The sequence below is a fragment of the Lindgomyces ingoldianus genome (assembly GCF_010093535.1).
Source record: "Lindgomyces ingoldianus strain ATCC 200398 unplaced genomic scaffold BDR25scaffold_34, whole genome shotgun sequence".
In the NCBI taxonomy this organism is placed as follows: Eukaryota; Fungi; Ascomycota; class Dothideomycetes; order Pleosporales; family Lindgomycetaceae; genus Lindgomyces; species Lindgomyces ingoldianus.
In genome coordinates, this window is record NW_022985195.1 from 637502 (window position 1) to 657793 (window position 20292).

Sequence of the window (20292 nt, forward strand, 5' to 3'; positions counted from 1 at the left end):
GTGTATGATGGGGTCGGAAGGAAATGAGTACATAGATGGATTGGTGGCATAAACGTAGAGAGGTCGTAATTTGATGGATTTAGATGTTCGTGGAGACTAATAAGGTTGCAACGACAGAGATGGGATGAGCATGGAATAAAGATATTCAAAGTGAATGTACGAGGGGGTTGATTTGGACAGAATGAGTTTGCAGGAGATGAATAAGGAGGAGACACGGTGAGAGAAGGATACCCTGTGAGTCGGACGGTTATGAGATTAGGCTCCCAAGTGATGAATTCATCCACAATGAAGAGACTTTAGTCCCTACAATAAAGGGTTCCGAACTAAGACATTGACAACTGCGAATAACAAAATGTAAATCGCAAGATGGTTCAACACTTGCAGCAGCATGAGTAGTTGTATGGCCAATTGATAGTATTTTTGATGTAACGCCACTTTTGAGACATTTCACAGCTACTGTTTCTCGCTATTGGAGCCGGATTTGCTCGAATGATGCATAGTGGTAGCCATGAGCCCTGTCTTTGCATATCTCGAAGGCTGTTGGGAGCTGAAGACAGGGGTATGAAAGAATGATTTCCGTCTCTTTTGGCTCTAACTGGGTGGTAAAGGCTTTAACAAATGCAACCCAGTGGCAAATGACAATTCCCCGCGAATTGAAACAAAGTGATTTGTGGACCGAGAATCTGAGCTGACAGTTGAGATGCATCCGGATGCGCCGTCGTGTCGCACCCAGACTGTGAGAGTAGAAGTCGAGGTGGGTCCAAAAAAAACCAGCTACAGATATGCCGGACAAAGCTGACAGCTGAGTCTGTCAGACCTCTTGGAGGTCTCGAGGGTTTGGATTCCTTTTCTGAGCAGATGAAACAAGTGTTCTGCAGTCAGCGCCTGTCGACTGGTAGTGTTAAGATATCCAGTGTAAGCGAGGAAGTCTGAAGTACCAAAACCCACTCAAGTGAGACCACGATGTGCCCAAAGGGATGTTGGGCAGCGTGGCAGATGGCGCAATTGGGATGCGCTGGAGTAAGATGTCATGGACAAAGGAAGCGGTGACACATGAAGATCCATCTTGACCTGATTTTATGTCCTGCTCTCATCATGTTAAGCGAGGTCTCCGTCGGAGCCCTGCGGTGTTAATTAAGATCGCTAGTAGCCTACTACGTAAATGTGGAATTAATTCATATAACAAAGTTGCGCACAAAGGGCTAAGGGCTAAGCGTTGCAGTAGGTTAAAGAGTACTTACCCTGCGTGTCCCTAACGGTGCCCTCCGGTGCCCTCCGTTGCCCTCATAGTCTATCTCCACAGTGGGGGTTCCAGCAATCACAATGGCGTTGAATTCTCCGGGCGGCATTGTACCCAACTGGAAAGTGTCTACGGACGGCTGTGTTTGCACAAATTACTGGCGTGGCGGCTGGGAATGATTGTTTAAGGCCAGGCCGGCACTAAAGACAACCCGCCAGAATGAGGGAAATTGTCCATCAATGGAGCGGAGTCGTGGAGAAGATGGTAACAGTAGTAAGATCGGTGGTTGGTGTTGAGAGGTAGGCAAGTCACGCCAGCGACCCAAGGCTGCGGTGCTTGAAATGCTGTTTTATTCCGAGATCCGGCAAGGACTGACCAGGTAACTACACGAGGAAAGGCTTGTCGATTATTTTACCAATCGGAATAAGTGCTGGGGGGCCGGTAAGGGAAAAGTTCCAAGAGTCGAAGTGGGCTTTGAGATCTGTATGACGTGTGACGGGAAAGCCCAGAGGGTCTTGAAACACTGGTCTTGCCGGCCCCAGACGATAATTGGGCCGTTTGGGAAGAGGCCACTTTCTGTTTGGCTCTGGAGCCAATCCTTCTAGGACACGACTTTCACAAGTGTTTCGAAACAGAAGTTGGGAGAAACTGTTGAGATCGCGATGGGACGGAAGAGTGACATGGGTGAATAAAAACACCGAATTTCGTCATACTTGTCAATGGCATAGACAAGAGTTGAACAATAAGCAAGGGAATATTCGTACCCTAAAGCTCTCAAGTAGATAGGTGAATGGATTTTGGTTCAAGCGCAAGGCTTTGACACCCGACACGCTGCCGCTTCTGTCTAGCAATGTGGGACTCAGAAATGTTGGGGGTTGGTTGTATATTGTGGGGTGTCGAAGATGGCGGAATTATATTGATTTGGTAAGCTGGTGCGCTGGTCGTGGTCTTTTCGTGAAGCTGGTGGTGTTGTGGACGCGTCAGTTTTGCGGAGTTGATGACGGTTTCCCGAAGTTGACGGGCCAATCTCTGACAACTCATCCTTGTTGCTTCTTCAACACGCCTTAGCCCTAAGACAACAAGAAACTAGCGGTCTGCTTTCGGCCAGTCAAGATATAGAAGCATGACAAGTCGAGGATAGATGCACCTCACGTAGCAGCATCACGTTCAGCTTGGTGAAATAAATCCACTAGGAGCACACATCGGCATGAAGGTAGCCGGGCTTGGGACGTGCAACACCGATGATCGGCTGGGTGGGGAGGGTGTTGGCGGCTTGCCCAGAGATCCTAGCCTTGAGCGTTAAGCTAAATTGGCGGAGCAAAGCGCTTCAGACATTGAGGTGTAGCGAGCGGCTTCGTGTCGATGAGGTTCGCAGCGATCTGGAACAGGCGCAGGGAAATCTGCAACGAGCGAGGTGTGCTCTGAGGCGTCAAGGCGTGACGAGATTCCAGAATGGACAGGGGTGTTTGAACTCTCTTTTCCAGTGACCGAAGACAGGGAAGACAGATCAGCAGTTCCCAGTTGCCCGGAGGGTTTTCCCTGTGCGCTGTTCCACAGGATTGGTGCGCGGAAAAGAAAGTCACAGACGGCGTGCTGGGTGGAACCTCAGGAGAAAATCCAGCGTGCAAAAGCAACGGTTGTGGCCGACGCATGCAAGGAGGGAGAACCCGCTATGCTGCGTTGTCAGGCAGGAGGAGGGCCTACAAGCAGTCTGGACCGAAGGGTGACAATGGTGACAATGGTGACAATGGTACCTCTGTATACACAGTGCCAGAGGAAGGAGCGACCGTGAACAGAGAAAGAACGACTCTGATGTTAAGCTTCGAGATATCTAAATAGGAAGCTTTGAATGATCTGCAAAAACCAAGCCACTGATTGGCTAGAATTGTTCAAAAAGGAGACGGAACGGGATGCGTTGCTGCCACACAAGCCAAACACTCGCGTCATTCGGGGCCCATCTGCAGGAAAAAGCGGGGATTGGGGAAGTAATTGGTGCGATGGCTCCCAGCGAAGATGTCCACGATCAACACGTCTATAATTAAGAACACTGATAGCCATGGTCCTTCATCGACTTCAGCATCAGCAGCTCCCGGCCAACGACACATCTCGCAATTTGTGAGAGATGTGTTGTTCATCAGACGTCAAACGGATGGCTTGCCTCCTGTCGTTTCGCCTTCAGGGCCGCCCGCGCCGCCGTTCTGGAGATCAGTGACCCTGGAGAGATCTTGCTAGACACCTCCGAGGCTCGAGAGATCGCCTCGCGGAGCCGCTCCGCATACTAGATGACAATCCTCGCAGCGAACCTGCAGAGGCACTGTCCAGATGTCCTCACGAAAGGCTCGTCCTGTGCCACGCACTGCAGCGAGAGCGGGGAAAAGGCACATGTCGGTGAGCGCGGGAAGCTTCACGAGCATGATCATTGACCCTGGGTCCCTTATCGCGGCATGGACGCGGCACCACATTCTAGGGTACCATCTCAGGCCACGCTCATCGTGCGCTGCATCTCCTTCACAATGCTACACCTCCACTCCACTGCCCTCCACAACTGCTGCAAACTCTCAGCCGCAGTTGCCGACTCCTGCGTGAACTCCACTTCCAGTAGTGCTTCAACGTGACCGCCGTGCATAGCATCGTACTTGTCCCTTGGCCCCCCCCTCCCCCCCCCCCCCAAAGTTGCGCCCCGCCCCTCGTATTTCCTGGGCCAAACGCGTTGAAATGAGCATCTTTTCGCGCTGCCGGCCCTCGCTTCTCACCCACAGTTTTGGGCGCAAGCAGACGAAGGCGTTAGCGACCAGAAATTGCAGACGCCGTTTTTGTTCTGAAGGCTCCGGAATGCGCGTGAGCGTTTGTATCGCCTTCGGAATCTGCTCGCTGCCCCAAACCCGTCGTCGTCGTCGTCCGGAATGAGCGACAATTGCCCATCAGCAGTGGCCGACCGCGGCCCATGGCCAGCGTGAACAGACTGCCGTGTTCCATTGCTATGCATCATCGTGTCCTCCGCATGGCAACGAGACGGAGGCACAAACTGATGTATCTGCAACGGGCGAGTAGAGCCCACGGCGATATTAGGTGCCGGCGGGGGATTGCTCGGGTTGCTAATATCAAACGGCCCAGTACGGCACCCTATAGGCCCGAATAGAGTATTGGGATAGAGAGGGAGCGATGCAGCTGGGAGAAGCTGGGGCTTTATGCTATCCTACTGCGATCTGGGCGTGGAGTATCAAACGTCGACCCCAAATGCCACTTACCCGCAGCTTCGCGCTCGCTCCCCTATGCTGCATCGGGAAAAGAATAGGCCAGCGCATTGCGAGAGCCATTGCTGGAGCGTACAATGCGTGAAAGTCGGTCAGGCAGCTCGCAAGACAGTTGAATGTAATGATTGTTGCAAGACGCCGCCGAGCGTGGAGACGACCTGCACTGGTCCACGCTCGCGGCGCAACAGGAGCAGAAGCAGCAGGCAGTCCGTGCACCCTAGCCGCTTTTTGGACACCCCGTCCCTCTCAGGAGTCGTCTTCATCCAACTCTCCCACCGCCGCCGCCCACCTCACCTCCCTCTCTATTCTTTCCTTGTTGCTTGCACTTCTTGAGTACCCCGTCGTCCCCAGCGCCCTTCGTCGACATTGACGCCCATCGCTCGTCCAATGCTGGCTTGACCGTCCGCACGGGAGGCTTGGTACACGCTGCCAGCTCCGTCGATTTCACGACAGCCTCTCTAGACTCCAGTGCTACCGACGACTTTGTTGCATTCTACCCGCCTGTTTTAATAGACTCTCTGTTTTTTCCTTTGTTATTCCGTAGCCTTCACTTAATAGCCAATCCGACCACTTCGGCCTGGTGAAAGGGGTACGTCGTCAACAAATCTCCATCGCCCGCCCCGACTTTCACTGTTTGGCCTGCCGCGCCCTCATCACGCCAACGAGCCATCGCCATCATCCAACGCCCTTGTCTTTACCTGCCGACGAACCCTCTGCTAACGACATTGCTGCCTGCAGATAACCACCGCCTCGCTGCGGTTGCTGTCCACGCCAAAGACGTCCTCGCGTCGACCCACGATCGAGCACCTGACCACCAGCCTGTAGAGGGTCCCGATGGCTCAGGTACTCGCGCCAATCGCTCAGACTACCGGCTCTATTACGATGCTGCATTCTTCTTCCGATGGCTTCCAACACCCCCAGGCACAACAGCCCCATCATCCACAACCACGATCCAACCAGATGCCGCGGAGCCAGCTATACAACACGCAAAATGGGGCTGTAGGATATCGGAGCACGTCTTCGGCGCCCATTGCACCATATGCCTTCTCCAGCACGCCCCAGCTGCGGCAAGAAAACCGAGCGTCTTCAGCCCCTAGTCCATACACCCAACAACAGGCGGTGCAGCCGAGCAATGCTGCAAGGCTTGGCCATCCGTCCCACCCGTCGTCTTCATCAGACTCTACTGTGTCGACATCCGGCTCATCCAGCCGCTCCATGGCAGGACAGCCAATGGCTTCAAAAGATGACATGGCGTTGGCTTCCGACGCGAGGAAATCGACCGCGGATAACTTTCCAGCTTCGACGGTAGCACTATCCACCTCCGTTCCTGACCTCACTCTATCCGCTCTAGACGCCCCTGTCAAGCCTTCTCCAGATCGCTATCGTCGGGGTGCTCGCCGAAACGAGTCTTCCAACGGAGCGACGGCGTCTTCGTCCACCCCCACCCCTACTCAACAGTCACCCTCCATCGGGGCGACCCCGCAATCAGCAGCTTTGAAGATAAGCAGCGTGCCAGCGTTAACGGCTCCCGAATTGCAGGCTCCATATCGGCCAGGTCACAATCGGGCTAATAGCGCCGATGACATGCAGCTACCACGACAAGGCCCAATCGACCAAGCTAAGCGTTATAGGAGGCGAAGTCTGAGTGGCTTTGAGGCCAGCTCAGTACCAAAGACAGGACCGGTGACCCCTATTTCAAGTGCTCCTATCACTTCTTCAACCAAACGACCAGCTCAGGATGTCAGACCGGCATCCAGCTCAAGTCGCCATGGGAGCCGACCCAGCTCTAGTCACGAGAGACAAGGCAGTGCAGGAAGCGTCTCTTCAAACACTTCCCGACCTTCGGTATGCTCACTCTAATTGGCCTTGTATGTGGGGACGCACTAACCGGTACACAGTCTCGACAAGATGCCACCTCTCTCCGCGCCTCTGGAATGAGCCCTGTCCTCCCCCCCTCAAGAAGCTCGAATGAACCTCCTCGGAGGACTGTTGCTCCCTCGCCTCTCTCAAAGCCTCTCTCACCTTCTGAACCTCCTAGCCCCGCGAAGAAGGCCGTGCAGCCGACTGCAGGCCCACCGAGTCCGGCCATGCAGCAGCTGAGCGTGATAAACGATAAGGAGTCGGGCAAGGGCATGAAATCGCGCTTGCGACGCGCGTTTTCTTTTGGTAGTGCAGCAGAGCTCCGTCGGGCTTCTGCTGAGAACAATATGTCTGCCGAGCGTGCAAAATTGCGAAAGGACAAATACCAAAACCAAAACGAACAGGATGTTGAGAATGATGCCATTATTGCGAAGCAAGAAGCGGCTGGAATTGGGGCTGGCATCTACTCTGGACAAGGAGGGTTCTCTGGATCTACCGACAATTTGTCTATTTCGTCGACGGCTTCCTCGGCTTCGATTATGCTTCGAAAGATGGGTAGTGGCATGAAGAGGGGTACAAGATCTATCAAAGGTCTTTTCAGGCCAAAGTCTGTCATTGGGGTTCCTGCCGCAGACACTGCTGTTACACAGGCAAGTGTAGGTCAGGTCTCCATGGTCACCGTGGAAGCAGAAAGGCAGAAGGTCAATGTCAATGCCGACCCCCATGATCAAGTCGGCGGCGGAACTGGTTACCCAAGGCTAGAACGCAACTCTCTCGATGCAGTTCGAACTGCCAGTGATGTCGATGGTTTACCTAACCTCTCAACAACCGAGTCGTCAAGGAAGAGCATCGTTGGTGGGGACCGAGAGCGTGCGGAAGTTCTTTCTTCCATGAAGAAAGGCATTTTGAAACGTGAGTTACAGAAACTCACCTTGTGGTTGTCGCTAACATCTTCTTAGGTACTGGTACGAGCTCGGGCTCCTCTTCGCCCGTCGTTAAACCCACGGACATCCTGCATCCCAATGATTCGCCCAAGTCTAGCGCTCCAAGCACCCCGAACGATGAGCACGCGCGTCCAGTTCATGTTCACATCAATGGAGAGGATTATTTTGGCCGGACTCCCCGTCTTCCGAACAACAGTACAAGGAGTCTTCCTAATACACCACACGGGTCTAGGAACATCAGCTTCAGCCCCCGCCTCCAATTCCACGACGCATGGTCAAGCGCTGAATATGATCGTCGCGGAGATATTGCCACGTGCAATAGGCTTACCCCTATGCTTGCACAACAGATCAAGGAAGAGCTCAATTCCTTCAAAATGGCAAGTGACCTCTTGGAGCTGCCATAGCGCACGTCACTAACACTTTCCAGGAAATGGAAGTACACGAGATGTCAAAACCACACACCCATTTCTTCTAATGATTATGCATCCACATATGGACATTATGGCGTCTTGGCGAATAACTTTTCAACTTCAATTGGGTTTGGTTTGGAGCAAACAGCATTCATGAGTTGACCCTAGCTCTGTTCCATTTCTGGTTACGACGGACTTATCTCCATGTCTTTCGGGAACTGCAAGCGAACCACGGGGCATTTCATCTGTCTTCAATAGCGAGCATATCAGCCAGATAGTGAGGAGCTTACTTGCGAGTGAGCAAGCGAAGTTGTGTCGGCAGGGAAAAAGCAAGCAGGTGGCACACGCTAGGGGTTTAAGTTTCCTTGCCTTCACTGTCTCTATCTGTCCTCCTTTAGCACATGTGTCTTTAGGATTTCCATCTCTCATTGTCTGTTTCGTGCACATGGTGTGGTATGGCTTTCTCTTTATCTCTCTTCTCGATCTTTCTTTTTTATGTTTTCTCTATCGTGGTGCACCGTAGAGAAAAATGCGGGAGGACAAGGCTGGCTTCAGTGTCCTCTTGGGGTTTGCTTGCTTTATTGAAGGAGGCCCCGTCTTAATTAAGCCAATGATTGGAAAGAAAGCTCTTCTTCCAAGATTGGATGTCCGATGCGCAGTTTTGTGGCCAAGTTTGTTGATGTCGTGCGCACTGAGAGTTTTCGGGCCGTTATCTTTTTCGAGGCGGTCAGGGAAGAGGAAGGGTCGGACATGGAGATTTAGTCCAACCAACCAGATTCCTAAGCACCTCCACACCTTCTCTGTGCCATTGACGTGACCTGCTGTTGTGAAGAAGTGTTCCTTCGTGCTTGAACGACGGTCCATGCTTCCATTGACCAAGTGAGGACATTCCTCCGCCTTAGGCGTGCTGTTGACATATAATCCTTTGTCAATCACATAAAAATCCCTTGCCGATCGCATAAGGCTCTCGCTCGAGGACCCTGATGGCGGTGACACAAGAACCGTGCCCGTTTCCAAGTATTTTCCGCGCCGTCTCCTTGCCTTCCATTTATGGAACTCTTCGATGCGGACCGGGGTTGTACCGTTATTGATTCTGAAGTCTTTGGAGACGATCCTCCGGAATCAAGGTGTGCCCCATGACCATAGTCCATGCATCCCATCATGCTTGGCAAGATAGCGGGAGCGCGCGGGAAGAGCGAATATCTCCATCCGAATTGGTGTCATGGGAGTGGATCGCGAGGCGAAACTGGAGTGAGGGGATAGCCGCACGTGTACTCAACCTGGGATTTTCTGAGACCCAAGATGTGATTACGAAAGTCTCCAGGGGCGCCTACTAAGCTCCGCGAGTAGACCGCAATCTGAATTCGCTGGGCAAGCATGGATCATAGGTTGAGTTGGTAGCTAGATCACGTGCCCCGGCTCGCTTGGAGTAGTGTGCCAAGGCTTGATCTCCGCACTTGAATTTCTCATTTGCGAGTTGAACGTCAGGTAACGCCATCTTTGACGACAACACCCACATTCATCACAATGGTATGTAAATTGCATCCTAAGGGCGAAGTAAGAGGAGGTTTGGGAGAGGCTAATAAGAAACAGGCACCCGCAGCAACCGGCGGCAAGAAGCAGAAGAAGAAGTGGTCGAAGGGAAAGGGTACGTGAACCATGAATTTTACAACGACGGACTCAGTACACCTCGCAAAATTCCTTTCGCCGAATTTCGCCCACTATATCTTTGGCGTCCATCTTTCTCGCTCTCCCTGTGGTCCTTCTGAGCTCTCAAATTCCAGCGCGTCCAACCAAGAGTGCCACCACTGACAACCCTCACAGTTAAGGACAAGGCCAACCATGCTGTCGTCCTCGATAAGCAGACCTCAGACAAGCTCCAGAAGGATGTCCAATCCTACCGCCTGATCACCGTCGCTACCCTCGTCGACCGTCTGAAGATCAACGGATCGTTGGCTCGGAGAGCGCTTGCGGATTTGGAGGAGAAGGGTTTGATTAAGAAGGTTGTTGGACACTCCAAGTTGAGCATCTACAGTACGTTCTCCTTCCATGTTAATCTTTCCCGAAGTTGTAGCAATACGCCTGGGAAATGTTCTCGGAGAATGCCAGATTCCTCAATAGATCTTGGATCTGCACCGAGGAAATTATAAATCTCAGAAACCAAGCTAATGCACCCAACAGCACGAGCAGTCGGCGCCACAGACTAAACAACCTCGCATCCAAACGACAAGAAAACGAAAATTGGTGGATGCGTTCCTTCTTGGGGTTCCTGTTTTCTCTTTACCAACCTTCTTCCTCTTTCCCATTATCGGCGGCGTATCACGATGAAATAAGGTCATCATACATTTGGGCATGGCGGACATGATATGAGAGGACGAGCCCGGGGGTAGCCTCATGGGTTCAGATTATGTATCGAAATGAGAAGGCCACAAGGAATGGATCCAAGATGTGCATTAACGCCAGTTGCGGTGTCGCTTTCGTGATTGGCGTATGAGTCGTGTGAAATCATGAATAAGGTGGAGATTGTGATGAATGTCTTGATATTGACATGGTAACAACACCTTCCTAGAGGTTGTGGAGACTTTCGAGGCTCCCTCTCGTCCTCGGACTATATCTTGACTCACTGTCCATTTGACCTGCATTCTATTCTCATCTTTTCGACAATTTAAACGAATTCTCTGCACATTCAGCTTTGTGCCTTTCACGTAACACACGATCTGAAGATCCCGAGTCATTGAAAAATCATCAATTAAGCCAGGGTTTAATATTCTATCAACTACAGTTTAGAAACTAGTTTTAATAAAAAATAAGAACCAATATCAATAAACGATGAGGCTTTAACAGCCTGCCCCTGGATCTGGTAAATTCTGAGCAATTGGACTTGATACACTGCTGCAATTGTCGAAGAACGTGTCGTCTGTCCATGGCGCAACGTAAGATGAATGCAGCACAAAATCCAAAATTTCTCCGGATACTCTAGTCCGATGTATTTCAAGCTAATGAACAAGAAAAAATGTGTTTAGCACACTGGCATGCTTTAGGAGTATCAATATGCAACCCAGTTCAACAACCCCCAAACAAAGAGGACCACACTTCTCAACTCCCACCAGTCAATTAGCCCCCAATCCTCGAGCCCAAGTAGCGACTAGCTCTTTCAAAATATTCCAAGGAAGAAGAAAAAAAAAGGGAAACATACAACAGCCTGTATTCGCTGCTGGTCACCCACACAACTACTACTAGACCGGCCGCAAGCTTAGATATTCGAAAGCAGACGGGATCGCTCGGTTTCTTGCGCCTTTGGTCGTATGTGCTTGATAAGCCAAGGAGAGTGGTATATATTGCTGAGTTGGGCAGGGGACTTGGGGTGGAGGATGGGCTCGGATTCGGAATTTCGGTGCGTAGGAAGGAGCGGTGGAAAACTGGGATGTTGAATCTGTGGGGTGTGAGTGGGTGTGGGAGACTTGGTCGTGATAGTGGCTTGGGAAGAGAGGGATTGAGATTTTTTTTTTTTCAAGGATCTTGGGTTTTGGAGATTTGACGAGTTTTGGATTGGGAAATTTTGAAGTTGTATTATTGGTGAAGGGACTCCACCCTGGAGAATTTGTTGAAGGGAATTTTTTGAGATGCGCGGCTTCTTTTGAAAATATTTGGAGTTGCGTTGAATCATTTTGAAGTCTCAGGTACGTGGCGTTCTGCTAGTTTACATGTCAAGTTCGTTGTGTCTATTTCATACCTCCATCCTATCCTATATTGGCTTCGCAACTTTCTCCCATTTTTAGAACCCTCGCCATCTATTTTACCGTCAAATGCCTTCTACTCCTCCACATCTTTCCTGACAGGCCGACTCTTCTCCGCATGCTCACACAATGTCCTCTTCTCGAGTTTCTGCAGCCACCCTTTCTCCCTCACCACCTCTCCCGCCTTGAAATACGGCTTCCCCTTATCACCTCGAAACATCTGATGCCAGTGCTCAAGGCCCTCTTTGACCTGCTTCCTCGCCTTCCGCAGCTCTTGCGCATGGCGATTCTTGATCTGCGATTTTGAGAGCGGTGTGCGCCGCTTATCATGACTTCTGGCTTTCCGGTGTTGCTCAGCGGGATCATTTGGATCTGCGACTTGGGTCTCCTTTCCGGCCACTGGGTCGTAGGATTGGGCTTCCGTGTGTTTCTCGCCTGCCGTGTCGTCCAGCGGGGCGTCAACGGGCATGTACATCTGTTCCACACCCCTCAAATCCGGCGTCAAATCTTCCTGGAAACATCCTGTAAGGAAGGCGCGGGCGGCATCGCGGCCCGCGAAGAAGTGGTAGGACCCGCCGGGGCCGTATGTCTGGGGCGAGGCAGAGACATCGTATATGGTGCCGTTGAGGGCGAGGTAGATGGGTTTTTTGGGGTCGGTGCCGTCATATGCGAGGAGTTGGTCGTCGGTTAGGAAGACGCCACCTTGCTTAAAATACCGTTAGCTTTGAGGAAATCTCGTAGATTATTAGATATAAGGAGAGCTGTGCTAACCTACCCACAAAGCCTTCCACTCCCTAGCTCGAGTCCACCAAGGATTGTATCCCCATGTCATCGACTCCCCCGATGTAGATAGATAGCTCATGCCACAGCTCAGTACTAACATACCCGCCAGTATCCGTAATACATCGATCACTGAAAGGGCTGGCGCGCTATCATTGGATGCGGACTTCTCCGATTTTACGACCTCAGGGGCTGAGGAAGATGGTGTCTTCGAGGAGGCAGACGCGGTCTGGCGATACCGGGCCGCCATGGTTGGTGTGTGCGGGTGGTATGTGTAGATGGTGTGTGTAGATGGTGTGTGTAGATGGTGTGTAGATGGTGTGTGTAGATGGTGTGTGTAAATGGGGTGTGGTTTGGGTGTTTGGAAATTTGGGTCGGGTTGGGAGGAGATTGATGATGTGAACTTATGGGTAAACGTTCCTGCACATCGCCATCAACAAACCATTCCATGCTGCATAAACCGGTGAAGATTGGGCCTACCTGTCTGCTTACCGGCTTCCTTGGTCCTTCCTTGATAGCCAGCCAGCTAAAATCAACGTCCACGGGTCTAGGTCAACTCGGTAGTCAGCTCTTCAACGATTAGCGCGAAGTCTCAATTTGAACAAATTCGTTTCAAGCCTCTACTCTCTGGCCATGGTGGCCTTTGGCTTTTACAATCTGTGCACCCGGACCGCAGCCCCGCTTTGAATAGATTGATGCAGAAACCCTGGAAGACTGGCTCGGGGTTAAAGTGCCTCACACCATGTTACAGCCGCGAAGGAAACAGCTTGGCGGATGTCATTGCCACGTGTGTCAGCCACTACCACTAGCCACAGTGGAGATGATCGTCAAGCCCCCAGACTGGGAAGTTTTTGGCGACCTGTACGGGTTCAGAGCGGAATCATAGGACTCCGTTTTATTTTCTCTTTTTATGCTTAGCATGTTAACGTTTGGCAAGTCAACGAAGCTTTCAGAATCCACGCCTAGCAAGATTTGAATCGACAAGTGGATTCCATTCACCAACGGATCCTATGTCCATATAGTACAAGCACCCATAGGATCTAAAGCCCACCGTATTCGAAGTGTAAAACACGCTAGGCTCGTACATATCCAGTATATATATGTGTGTACTTTTCCAATACGCCTTAAAATGCAATGATTCCAGAACCACAAATTTTCAACGCAGTCACTCCTCCGATGTCGTCTGTGGGACATCGCGCTCAGCACGAGGAAACACTTGCTTTAAGGCTGCCTGGAAAACGCCCACGTTGTAGTCGATGACTGCTTTCTTCTCTGCTGGGCTGTCGTCACCCATCAAGCAGATCAGGGCGAGATATCTACATCAGTCAGCCCGCGTTGTTAACGATATGGATGGGGTTTGCGCACTTGTTGATCTCCCGTAGGTAGAGGTAGTTGTTGCCTTTCCTCTCCATTGTGATCAAGCTCTCCGCATCATTGTTCCCCGTCTCGGCAATCTCAGAGTGTCCATTTTCGGCCGGTCGATCCCATCCGTAAATTTCACTAACATCGATCACTACATCGATGTAGTCGGAACATATCTCATAACTGCCAATATCCGTTGGGCTTGTGTCTGTAGCGATGTATATCTTGCTCATGATGTCGAAGAGATACGCCTTCTCGATATGACAGGTACTACATAGACTGTTGAGTAGTGCCTCCAGTGTTGGAAGTTGTGGTATCAGTTTCTGAATGACTTTTGAGAAAGCCTCGAAGATTGAGTGATCGTAGATGCTCGTCTGGTAGAAGGATACGGGGGCATTTTCGTAACCATTGTCGGACAATTCATCCTGAACACGCTGGATGATGTCTCGGAACGTATCGCTTTTGTAGTCTTCAGAAAGGCCGTCCACTTTATGAACAAAGACCTCCACGTTGATGTTTGGGTACGAGTTTTGGAGATTGAGGATGGTCATGTTCAGGCGCATGATAGCTTCAAGGTATTCATCTTGAGCGTCGATGACCCAAATCAGTGCTCCGATCTCCTCAAAGATATTGTCAACATCGAAGGCCGGATCGAAATAATCAAGATGGCCAGGGAAATCCCACACTTGGAAATCCATGAAGGAGCTGTACCTCTCAGTCAGCTCTCACTTGTACTGGGAAAGGCAGCAGAGTGGACTAACTGCATGGACTCCTTCTTGATACGAGTCGTAGTCTCTATATAGAGCGTCTCGCTTGGTGGTAGTTTGTGAAAGACGACGCTGGAGATTGATGATTTGCCACTCCTGCAAGGGTTAAACAGTCAGCCAAGCAAACCTGAAGCGGGACGTACACATCACCAGCACACACCTTCTCTGGCCCATTAGTAGTAGCCGGGGTTTGCCGTCACCAGCTTTGCTATTAGGAAGTCTTCCAGTGTGATAGCGAGGAGGTACCGGGCTGGGTGGAACATCTGCATCCGGCAAGTCCTGAAGATATCGCATTAGTGTGAGTTGAGCGCCAGGTTTCAAGCGCGAAGACCCCGCCTGGGGGGCTTCGCCGTGCTCGGATAGCGGCTCGTCGGGGTGGGAACGCTGAGAATGTGCAGACAGACGGCGGTGACTCGAATCCATGATGAGGTGAGGTGAGGTAGTACAGGGTATCAACGCGCAAAGGACAAGAACCGGACGAAAAGAAGAGCAAAGAAGTCGACGGCAAGAGACGTGGGCATAAGCGCAGCAAGTAAAGAAAACAGCCTTTACTGCTCCTTCACCTGACCGACATGGCGATGGAGGAACGTGGTGACCCAGGGACGAAGATGCGAAACAGGCAACTGTGCGCTGCTATGACGTGTCTGACAGATCCAGGTGATTCGAGGAGCACACAGAGGGTAGGTAACAGGGAGACAGGTCAGGATTAGCGGCGACGAGGGAATTGGGAGGTTTCTGAGGTTCTACAAGCGTGATACATGCAGATCTCGTCGCCTCAAAGATGGCACAGGGTGGGTCAAGCCATGGCAGGCGGGCCGACGAAGGCCAGGGAAAGTAGGGCTGAAAGAAGGAGCGGACGGCGGCCAAAGGAATGCAAAAGAATAATCAGATGCTGGGTGGGAAAAAGAAAGAAGCAGATTCTCACCTCCATGGCTGGGGAGTAATAGACGTCTAAAGACGCACGGCCAGCGGTAGTGATATGCTTTGGGCCGTGAGCCCCCTTGGCCCAACCCAAAACGAACCAGGACTGTCCTGAGAAACGGGACCTGGTGGCAGCTTATTTCTGTGCGGACCCTGACAGCGCCGGTTGCTGGCGGGCGACGGAAGAGAGGAGCACAGAGGCTCGCAGCAGAAGCTCTGGGCGGGAGCAGATATGAGCAGGGATGTCCTATCCTATCTGGCTGACAGCGGCGGGATCGGCTGGGCGGCCGTGGCACGGCGCAGAAGAAGAAAACGTCTCGGTTCACGAGTCGCAGGCGCGCAGCGGGACTGCTGGGCTAGCAATGCGACAATGGGCCCATATTAATCCACAGGGAGGTGGCGGAGAGGATGTCACTGGCAGACAGTGCAGTGGATGGCGAGGGCGGAAGAGCGTGGCGGGCTTGTCGCTTAGATCTTCAGGTACGACGAGCCGCTCCGTATGCTGGAATGGAGATCCCCATCCAACAAGACATTCACCACCACGCCCAAAGTCATGATGACGCCGGTGGTGAGTGTTAGCAGCTTGTGCGACACCCGATGCGGCGAGCAGGCACCAAAGGATGTCTCCGACGCGGATCCGAGAATAATGACTCGACTTCCCTCGAAACAGCGCATGGCGCCAGAATCGTGTGCGCGCCAGGACGAATTGCTACCGGAACTGTCCGACCTGCAATCCTCGCACAGCATCAAAAAAATTTCCTCGAGTGCCCGGGGCCAGCAGGCAGGCCACATATGCGGCCACCCACCTCCTTCGCTACCTTAACCGCGACGGCATTATCAATACAGGCCAGCAGATATATCATGTCGGTGCCAATAGATGCCAGCAGCTCACGCTCAATCAAACGGCCATCCCAGGGCCGGCCCGCATAAATGCAGCGGCGCAGCGTGTGGCCAGCCAAAACACCTATCATTATCACCAGTCCTATCGTGCATAGAAAGTACTTGGGTACATGGCTAGTGAACGTTGAACCAGCATGACAGTTGATCGCCATCCGTTACCGAAGTAGTATAGTGTGCCCGCCCGCCATCGTAAGCTAGCTTAACCTCCGCTTCATCAACACCTCTCTTAATGCAAGCCTCATAATCACGAAATGCAGACAGCTTTTTCAACGCCTCCTGTGTCACACAACGACCTTCACGAGTACAATGGTGGTACATCCTGTCCATGCTTGGACTCAAGTTACTTCGTCACGTTTCTCGGTTCCGGCATCCAGGTAACAATGCAAGCGAGCCCTGCATCTAAGGCCTAGGCGGATAAATTGCAACACTACCTTCCATTTCATATCAACATCCAAGTACCGAATCTCTCGCGACCCGTCGCCAGAACGCAGTCATACTGCTACCAGACGCATGTCAGACCAACTGCCTATCTGGATGCAGTCGACTGACAAAGAAGTGCTCCAAGCCGTCCTTCGTATCATGCAAATATCTCCAAACTGTCCAATGTCCGGTGGGTGTAATGTTGCAGCACTACAATCCCATCTTTCCTCCCGTCCGATATCGAAATGAGCCGACTCTATAGACGACCGGTATTAGTATCTCAAGTCCCTCTCTCGAACGCCTCTCCAGCGCAGTGGATCCAGGTTCTACATGGGTGAGTTGAACCTGTCCGGCTTTCTAAGCTGGGCAGACTGCCCTTCTCCATCCCCAGCGTCCAGCATCGTCCTTGTTCCTAACCGCTCCCCCGAAGTTTCACCAGCTAGGCAATTCAAGGAATGGCGATTAACCTTGTTAGAGCTTTGCACTGGCCTCATTGCCACGTGCTATGGCACGAACTGACCCATTAGACACCACTAGACGCAGTCCCAGTGACCTCAGCCCCTAGAACACCAGCCCCCAGCTGTCCAAGTCCACCTATAAGAGCAAGGAATAAGGCTAGTGCTGCTGACTCTCCTCCTTGTACTACGCCTTCCGAAGTCATAGATCCGTCCGATTCTATTTGCTTGACCTCTGTAGCTGCTTGTTCGGATGGCTCATAGGAGTCTTCCATGTCTGACTCAAAATCAACTCTCGTCTTGCGCCTTGTGCTTCGCCTGAGGCTGCTCGCAGAAGATGCTGACGCCGTTCTGGTAGAGTTTGTAAGAGCTCCGTTCTTTCTAGGTCTCCCCCTGCCCCGTTTTACTGGAGATCCTGCTGGAGGCGCCTTGTCCTCGACTTTTTCGACCTTATCTTCAAATGCCACGTGCTTTTCTGCCTTGGATGAAGCCAGAAATGAGAGGAAACTGTTCTCCAGGACATCGTCCACGTCCAGATTCCTCAAAAACGCCCAAATACAGAGGCTGATAGAAGTGAGGAGAACATCGCTCGCTGTGACGCTGATCGCTGGGTGTCGACTAACAAACTTTAATTTCTGGACGGTATTACTTAACGCAGTAACGAATCGATTGGAGTTGTCCTGCTTTCCAACCGCATTCGTCAAAAGGTCATATGCCGAGGCCTGCTCAGAAGGAGTGTCGTTCGAAAGGCTTGTGACACCTAATTTCCAATGCAGAAGTAATGAGGTCACCCCTAGGATGTAGAACGTGATCCGATATGATCGGTGCGCGGATGCTTTAGTAGTATGCTCGTGTCCCCAGCTCGTAGGAATAATCTGCCGTAGATTAGCATATGGACATGTGCATCAAAGGTTCTCTGGAGGTACATACCTGCGGAGCAAAGGCGAGGAAGGGCGGGATAGCAAAATACCCGAATCGCATAAGGGTGATGTCCGATCCTCTAGCCAGAAACCAAGGTAATGAGTGCAGCAGGAGAAAAGAGGCCACGATAGGCACACCATACACCGCGGATTTGGGAGTGAATAAGGTATCACGGGCAAGAGGACCATCGCTGTGCAGCGCCACTGGTGTGAAGAGCATTGCGATGAAGAAGAGGTTGAGCGCGAATCCAAGGCTTCCGATTGTGCTTAAAGCGACAAATGACGCGATTGCTAAGGCTGGAAGGGTTCGCTTACGCCCTAAAGTATTTCAACACCTGTCAGCATTTTAGATAGCACTCAGCGCAGGAAATGACTACAGAAGTTGACAGCCGTTCGTATCTGAACCAAGATTGGTCGAAAATGTGGTCATTGGACGAAGTATCAACATTGGGACATAAAATAGTGGGCAAACCTTCTACACCCATGAATATCGATGCGGCGACCAGGCCAACAAATTGCTGGCTTGTGTAGAGGAAGCCTTCAGGGGAGTTTACAGCTAGACCATCCGCCTCCCGAGCCAAGTCTATATCTCTTACCCAGTCACCCAAGCGCCAGCGGCTAACTCCCTCGTCGCCCGTCCCATACCAGCCGGTCCACAGACTGCCCGGGGTTTCATGGTTGCCCTTCTCGGCCCAGTCGAAGTAGGAGAGGACGCGCCAGGCGACCGCAAAGGTTGTCACGGAAGCTAAAGAAAGCAGGGCCAGGACAGAGAAGACAGCAACATTTCGGCGACGCACCGGTTCTTGGGCACGTGTAGAGCTTGGAGGGGGGAGAGCGCGCGCAGCTCGGCGGATGGTGAGGAGGATGTTGGTCGCGAGGCAGGCGACGAGCAGGACCTGTCCGGAGAAAGTTGCGAGGGGAATAGTGTTGGTGCGCGCAGTCACATCGGGATCAAGAGGAGCCATGGTGTTAGTATAAAAATGGAGCGATGCAAGGCGAGCAAATGCGCATGGCAATTGGGATGTTAATGACACTGGGAGAGGAGAGCGAGCGGCTTGTTTTGGTCTGACGCGTGAGCTTACACCTCCCCCCGCCCACGTCACTCTTCCCTGGCTCCTGCGACAGAGCTTGGCCCTCACACTAACTCCGTTTGGATTTCCTGCTATTTGACGGCTTAGTCGACCCTCTCCCCGACCATGTGAAGGGTGAATGCCTGCGCCAGACAATGTACCATCTGTTCAAGTCTATATATCTGCATGCTACCAGCAAAGAAGGTTTGTTTGGCCTAATGTGTATGCCTGCTTAACTCATATGTCTCGCAGAATATTCCATTCTCCTCCTCGGCCTCGATAACGCCGGCAAGACCACCCTGCTCGAACAGATCAAAGCTGCATATTCAGCCAATCACCCGAACCTCAAAACCGTTCCTACTGTCGGCCAGAATGTTGCAACTGTCTCCCTACCTCCTCCAAACCCGCCTGTCTACCTGAAGATCTGGGACGTCGGTGGTCAGCACTCGCTACGTGGTCTCTGGCAGTCTTATTATTCGAGCTGCCATGCCATCGTCTTCGTCATTGATAGCACCGACGTTGGCGATGCCGATATTGCTCACCTGAGTACCGACGCTGGGAGGGGGGAGGAGCATGGCAGGCTAGACGAGTGTAGACTGGTTTTAGAGTCGGTGCTCCAGAACGAAGAGGCTGAAGGTGTCCCCATTCTCGTTCTTGCGAACAAGCAGGACAGGGAGGACTGCGTTGAGGTGGTCAGGATAAAGGAAGGCTTCGTCCGGAAGGTGTTCGAGGGCGAGAAAGGAGCGAACGTGAGAGACAGTCGAGTTCTACCCTGCAGTGCGCTTACCGGAACCGGCGTCCAAGAGGCGGTGGAATGGCTGTGTAGTAGGGTGAAGTGGAATAAGGAGTCCCGTCCGCCACTAATGCGATAACGAGAATATACCCCAAGACCGTAGTGTCGGTCTTTCCTACAAGAAACGTGCTCTAGAGCCTTGTGGAGAAGAACCCAGCACATGTCGCGGCTGTCGGCCCCTCCTTTTAATCCTAGCTCTGGCTGTATAGGAGGCTACCAGCGCGTTCGATGTGAGCAACCATTTCAGGAACGCCCAAGTCTAGGCGGTCCTTTCCTGGACGATTTTTAATCGCTGTCTTCAGCAAACGGCAACTGCCTGCTCGACACGCAACCGATATTCTAATTAATCCTATGATTTATAATGCAAATAACAAAACTCCAAAGGAAACCAGAGCAGAGCTCGTATTCCTGCCTCCGAAAACCAAACCAGGTATTTGAAATACCCTCTCACTTTCCAAA

General features: G+C 51.9%; 8 protein-coding genes across 8 annotated transcripts; 3 read left to right on the forward strand and 5 right to left on the reverse strand.

The window, feature by feature from the left end:
• Positions 1 to 247: 247 nt before the first annotated feature.
• BDR25DRAFT_359758 (uncharacterized protein) lies at positions 248 to 4545 on the reverse strand (the record flags this gene model as incomplete). Its single annotated transcript, XM_033696144.1, has 24 exons — positions 248 to 434; positions 458 to 589; positions 626 to 774; positions 818 to 850; positions 894 to 1015; positions 1052 to 1109; positions 1242 to 1369; positions 1442 to 1584; positions 1628 to 1888; positions 1921 to 2013; positions 2064 to 2282; positions 2321 to 2387; positions 2431 to 2489; positions 2574 to 2779; positions 2824 to 2910; positions 2945 to 3049; positions 3113 to 3241; positions 3289 to 3345; positions 3381 to 3518; positions 3556 to 3715; positions 3769 to 3882; positions 3948 to 3972; positions 3998 to 4436; positions 4489 to 4545. The coding sequence occupies 24 exons, from the start codon at positions 4543 to 4545 to the stop codon at positions 248 to 250; spliced, it is 3168 nt and encodes a 1055-aa protein (XP_033543262.1).
• Positions 4546 to 5203: 658 nt separating this feature from the next.
• BDR25DRAFT_78121 (uncharacterized protein) lies at positions 5204 to 7801 on the forward strand. The gene is made up of 4 exons (XM_033699036.1): positions 5204 to 6339; positions 6393 to 7266; positions 7314 to 7675; positions 7726 to 7801. The coding sequence occupies exons 1-4, from the start codon at positions 5329 to 5331 to the stop codon at positions 7771 to 7773; spliced, it is 2295 nt and encodes a 764-aa protein (XP_033543263.1). The 5' UTR covers positions 5204 to 5328; the 3' UTR covers positions 7774 to 7801.
• Positions 7802 to 8117: 316 nt separating this feature from the next.
• BDR25DRAFT_359760 (uncharacterized protein) lies at positions 8118 to 9206 on the reverse strand (the record flags this gene model as incomplete). Its single annotated transcript, XM_033696145.1, has 6 exons — positions 8118 to 8173; positions 8227 to 8822; positions 8850 to 8954; positions 8984 to 9075; positions 9119 to 9131; positions 9166 to 9206. 6 exons carry the CDS (start codon positions 9204 to 9206, stop codon positions 8118 to 8120), a joined length of 903 nt encoding a protein of 300 aa, XP_033543264.1.
• Positions 9192 to 10411, forward strand: BDR25DRAFT_268952 (putative 40S ribosomal protein S25). Its single transcript, XM_033687141.1, has 4 exons — positions 9192 to 9238; positions 9302 to 9356; positions 9533 to 9742; positions 9890 to 10411. Exons 1-4 carry the CDS (start codon positions 9236 to 9238, stop codon positions 9913 to 9915), a joined length of 294 nt encoding a protein of 97 aa, XP_033543265.1. The 5' UTR covers positions 9192 to 9235; the 3' UTR covers positions 9916 to 10411.
• Positions 10412 to 11363: 952 nt separating this feature from the next.
• On the reverse strand, positions 11364 to 12935 carry BDR25DRAFT_336568 (uncharacterized protein). The gene is made up of 3 exons (XM_033693112.1): positions 12706 to 12935; positions 12221 to 12645; positions 11364 to 12151 (listed from the first exon to the last, which is right to left on the reverse strand). The coding sequence occupies exons 2-3, from the start codon at positions 12473 to 12475 to the stop codon at positions 11522 to 11524; spliced, it is 885 nt and encodes a 294-aa protein (XP_033543266.1). The 5' UTR covers positions 12476 to 12645; positions 12706 to 12935; the 3' UTR covers positions 11364 to 11521.
• Positions 12936 to 13390: 455 nt separating this feature from the next.
• BDR25DRAFT_317802 (uncharacterized protein) lies at positions 13391 to 14777 on the reverse strand (the record flags this gene model as incomplete). Its single annotated transcript, XM_033691701.1, has 4 exons — positions 13391 to 13541; positions 13591 to 14292; positions 14349 to 14450; positions 14515 to 14777. 4 exons carry the CDS (start codon positions 14775 to 14777, stop codon positions 13391 to 13393), a joined length of 1218 nt encoding a protein of 405 aa, XP_033543267.1.
• Positions 14778 to 17118: 2341 nt separating this feature from the next.
• BDR25DRAFT_237538 (uncharacterized protein) lies at positions 17119 to 18935 on the reverse strand (the record flags this gene model as incomplete). The annotated part of the gene is made up of 3 exons (XM_033685592.1): positions 17119 to 17925; positions 17981 to 18288; positions 18443 to 18935. 3 exons carry the CDS (start codon positions 18933 to 18935, stop codon positions 17119 to 17121), a joined length of 1608 nt encoding a protein of 535 aa, XP_033543268.1.
• A 209-nt stretch (positions 18936 to 19144) lies between these two features.
• BDR25DRAFT_293929 (ARF/SAR superfamily) lies at positions 19145 to 20210 on the forward strand. The gene is made up of 2 exons (XM_033688752.1): positions 19145 to 19244; positions 19293 to 20210. The coding sequence occupies exons 1-2, from the start codon at positions 19196 to 19198 to the stop codon at positions 19910 to 19912; spliced, it is 669 nt and encodes a 222-aa protein (XP_033543269.1). The 5' UTR covers positions 19145 to 19195; the 3' UTR covers positions 19913 to 20210.
• The last annotated feature ends 82 nt before the right edge of the window (positions 20211 to 20292 follow it).

Coding starts and splice junctions, on each gene's coding strand:
- BDR25DRAFT_78121 (XM_033699036.1), top strand. CDS start 5,329: ATGGCTCAGGTACTCGCGCCAATCGCTCAGACTACCGGCTCTATTACG. Junction 6,340..6,392: donor CAAACACTTCCCGACCTTCG/GTATGCTCACTC, acceptor ACCGGTACACAG/TCTCGACAAGATGCCACCTC. Junction 7,676..7,725: donor AGCTCAATTCCTTCAAAATG/GCAAGTGACCTC, acceptor AACACTTTCCAG/GAAATGGAAGTACACGAGAT.
- BDR25DRAFT_268952 (XM_033687141.1), top strand. Junction 9,357..9,532: donor GAAGTGGTCGAAGGGAAAGG/GTACGTGAACCA, acceptor CAACCCTCACAG/TTAAGGACAAGGCCAACCAT. Junction 9,743..9,889: donor CTCCAAGTTGAGCATCTACA/GTACGTTCTCCT, acceptor TGCACCCAACAG/CACGAGCAGTCGGCGCCACA.
- BDR25DRAFT_336568 (XM_033693112.1), bottom strand. CDS start 12,475: ATGGCGGCCCGGTATCGCCAGACCGCGTCTGCCTCCTCGAAGACACCA. Junction 12,152..12,220: donor GGGAGTGGAAGGCTTTGTGG/GTAGGTTAGCAC, acceptor CGGTATTTTAAG/CAAGGTGGCGTCTTCCTAAC.
- BDR25DRAFT_293929 (XM_033688752.1), top strand. CDS start 19,196: ATGTACCATCTGTTCAAGTCTATATATCTGCATGCTACCAGCAAAGAA. Junction 19,245..19,292: donor GCATGCTACCAGCAAAGAAG/GTTTGTTTGGCC, acceptor TATGTCTCGCAG/AATATTCCATTCTCCTCCTC.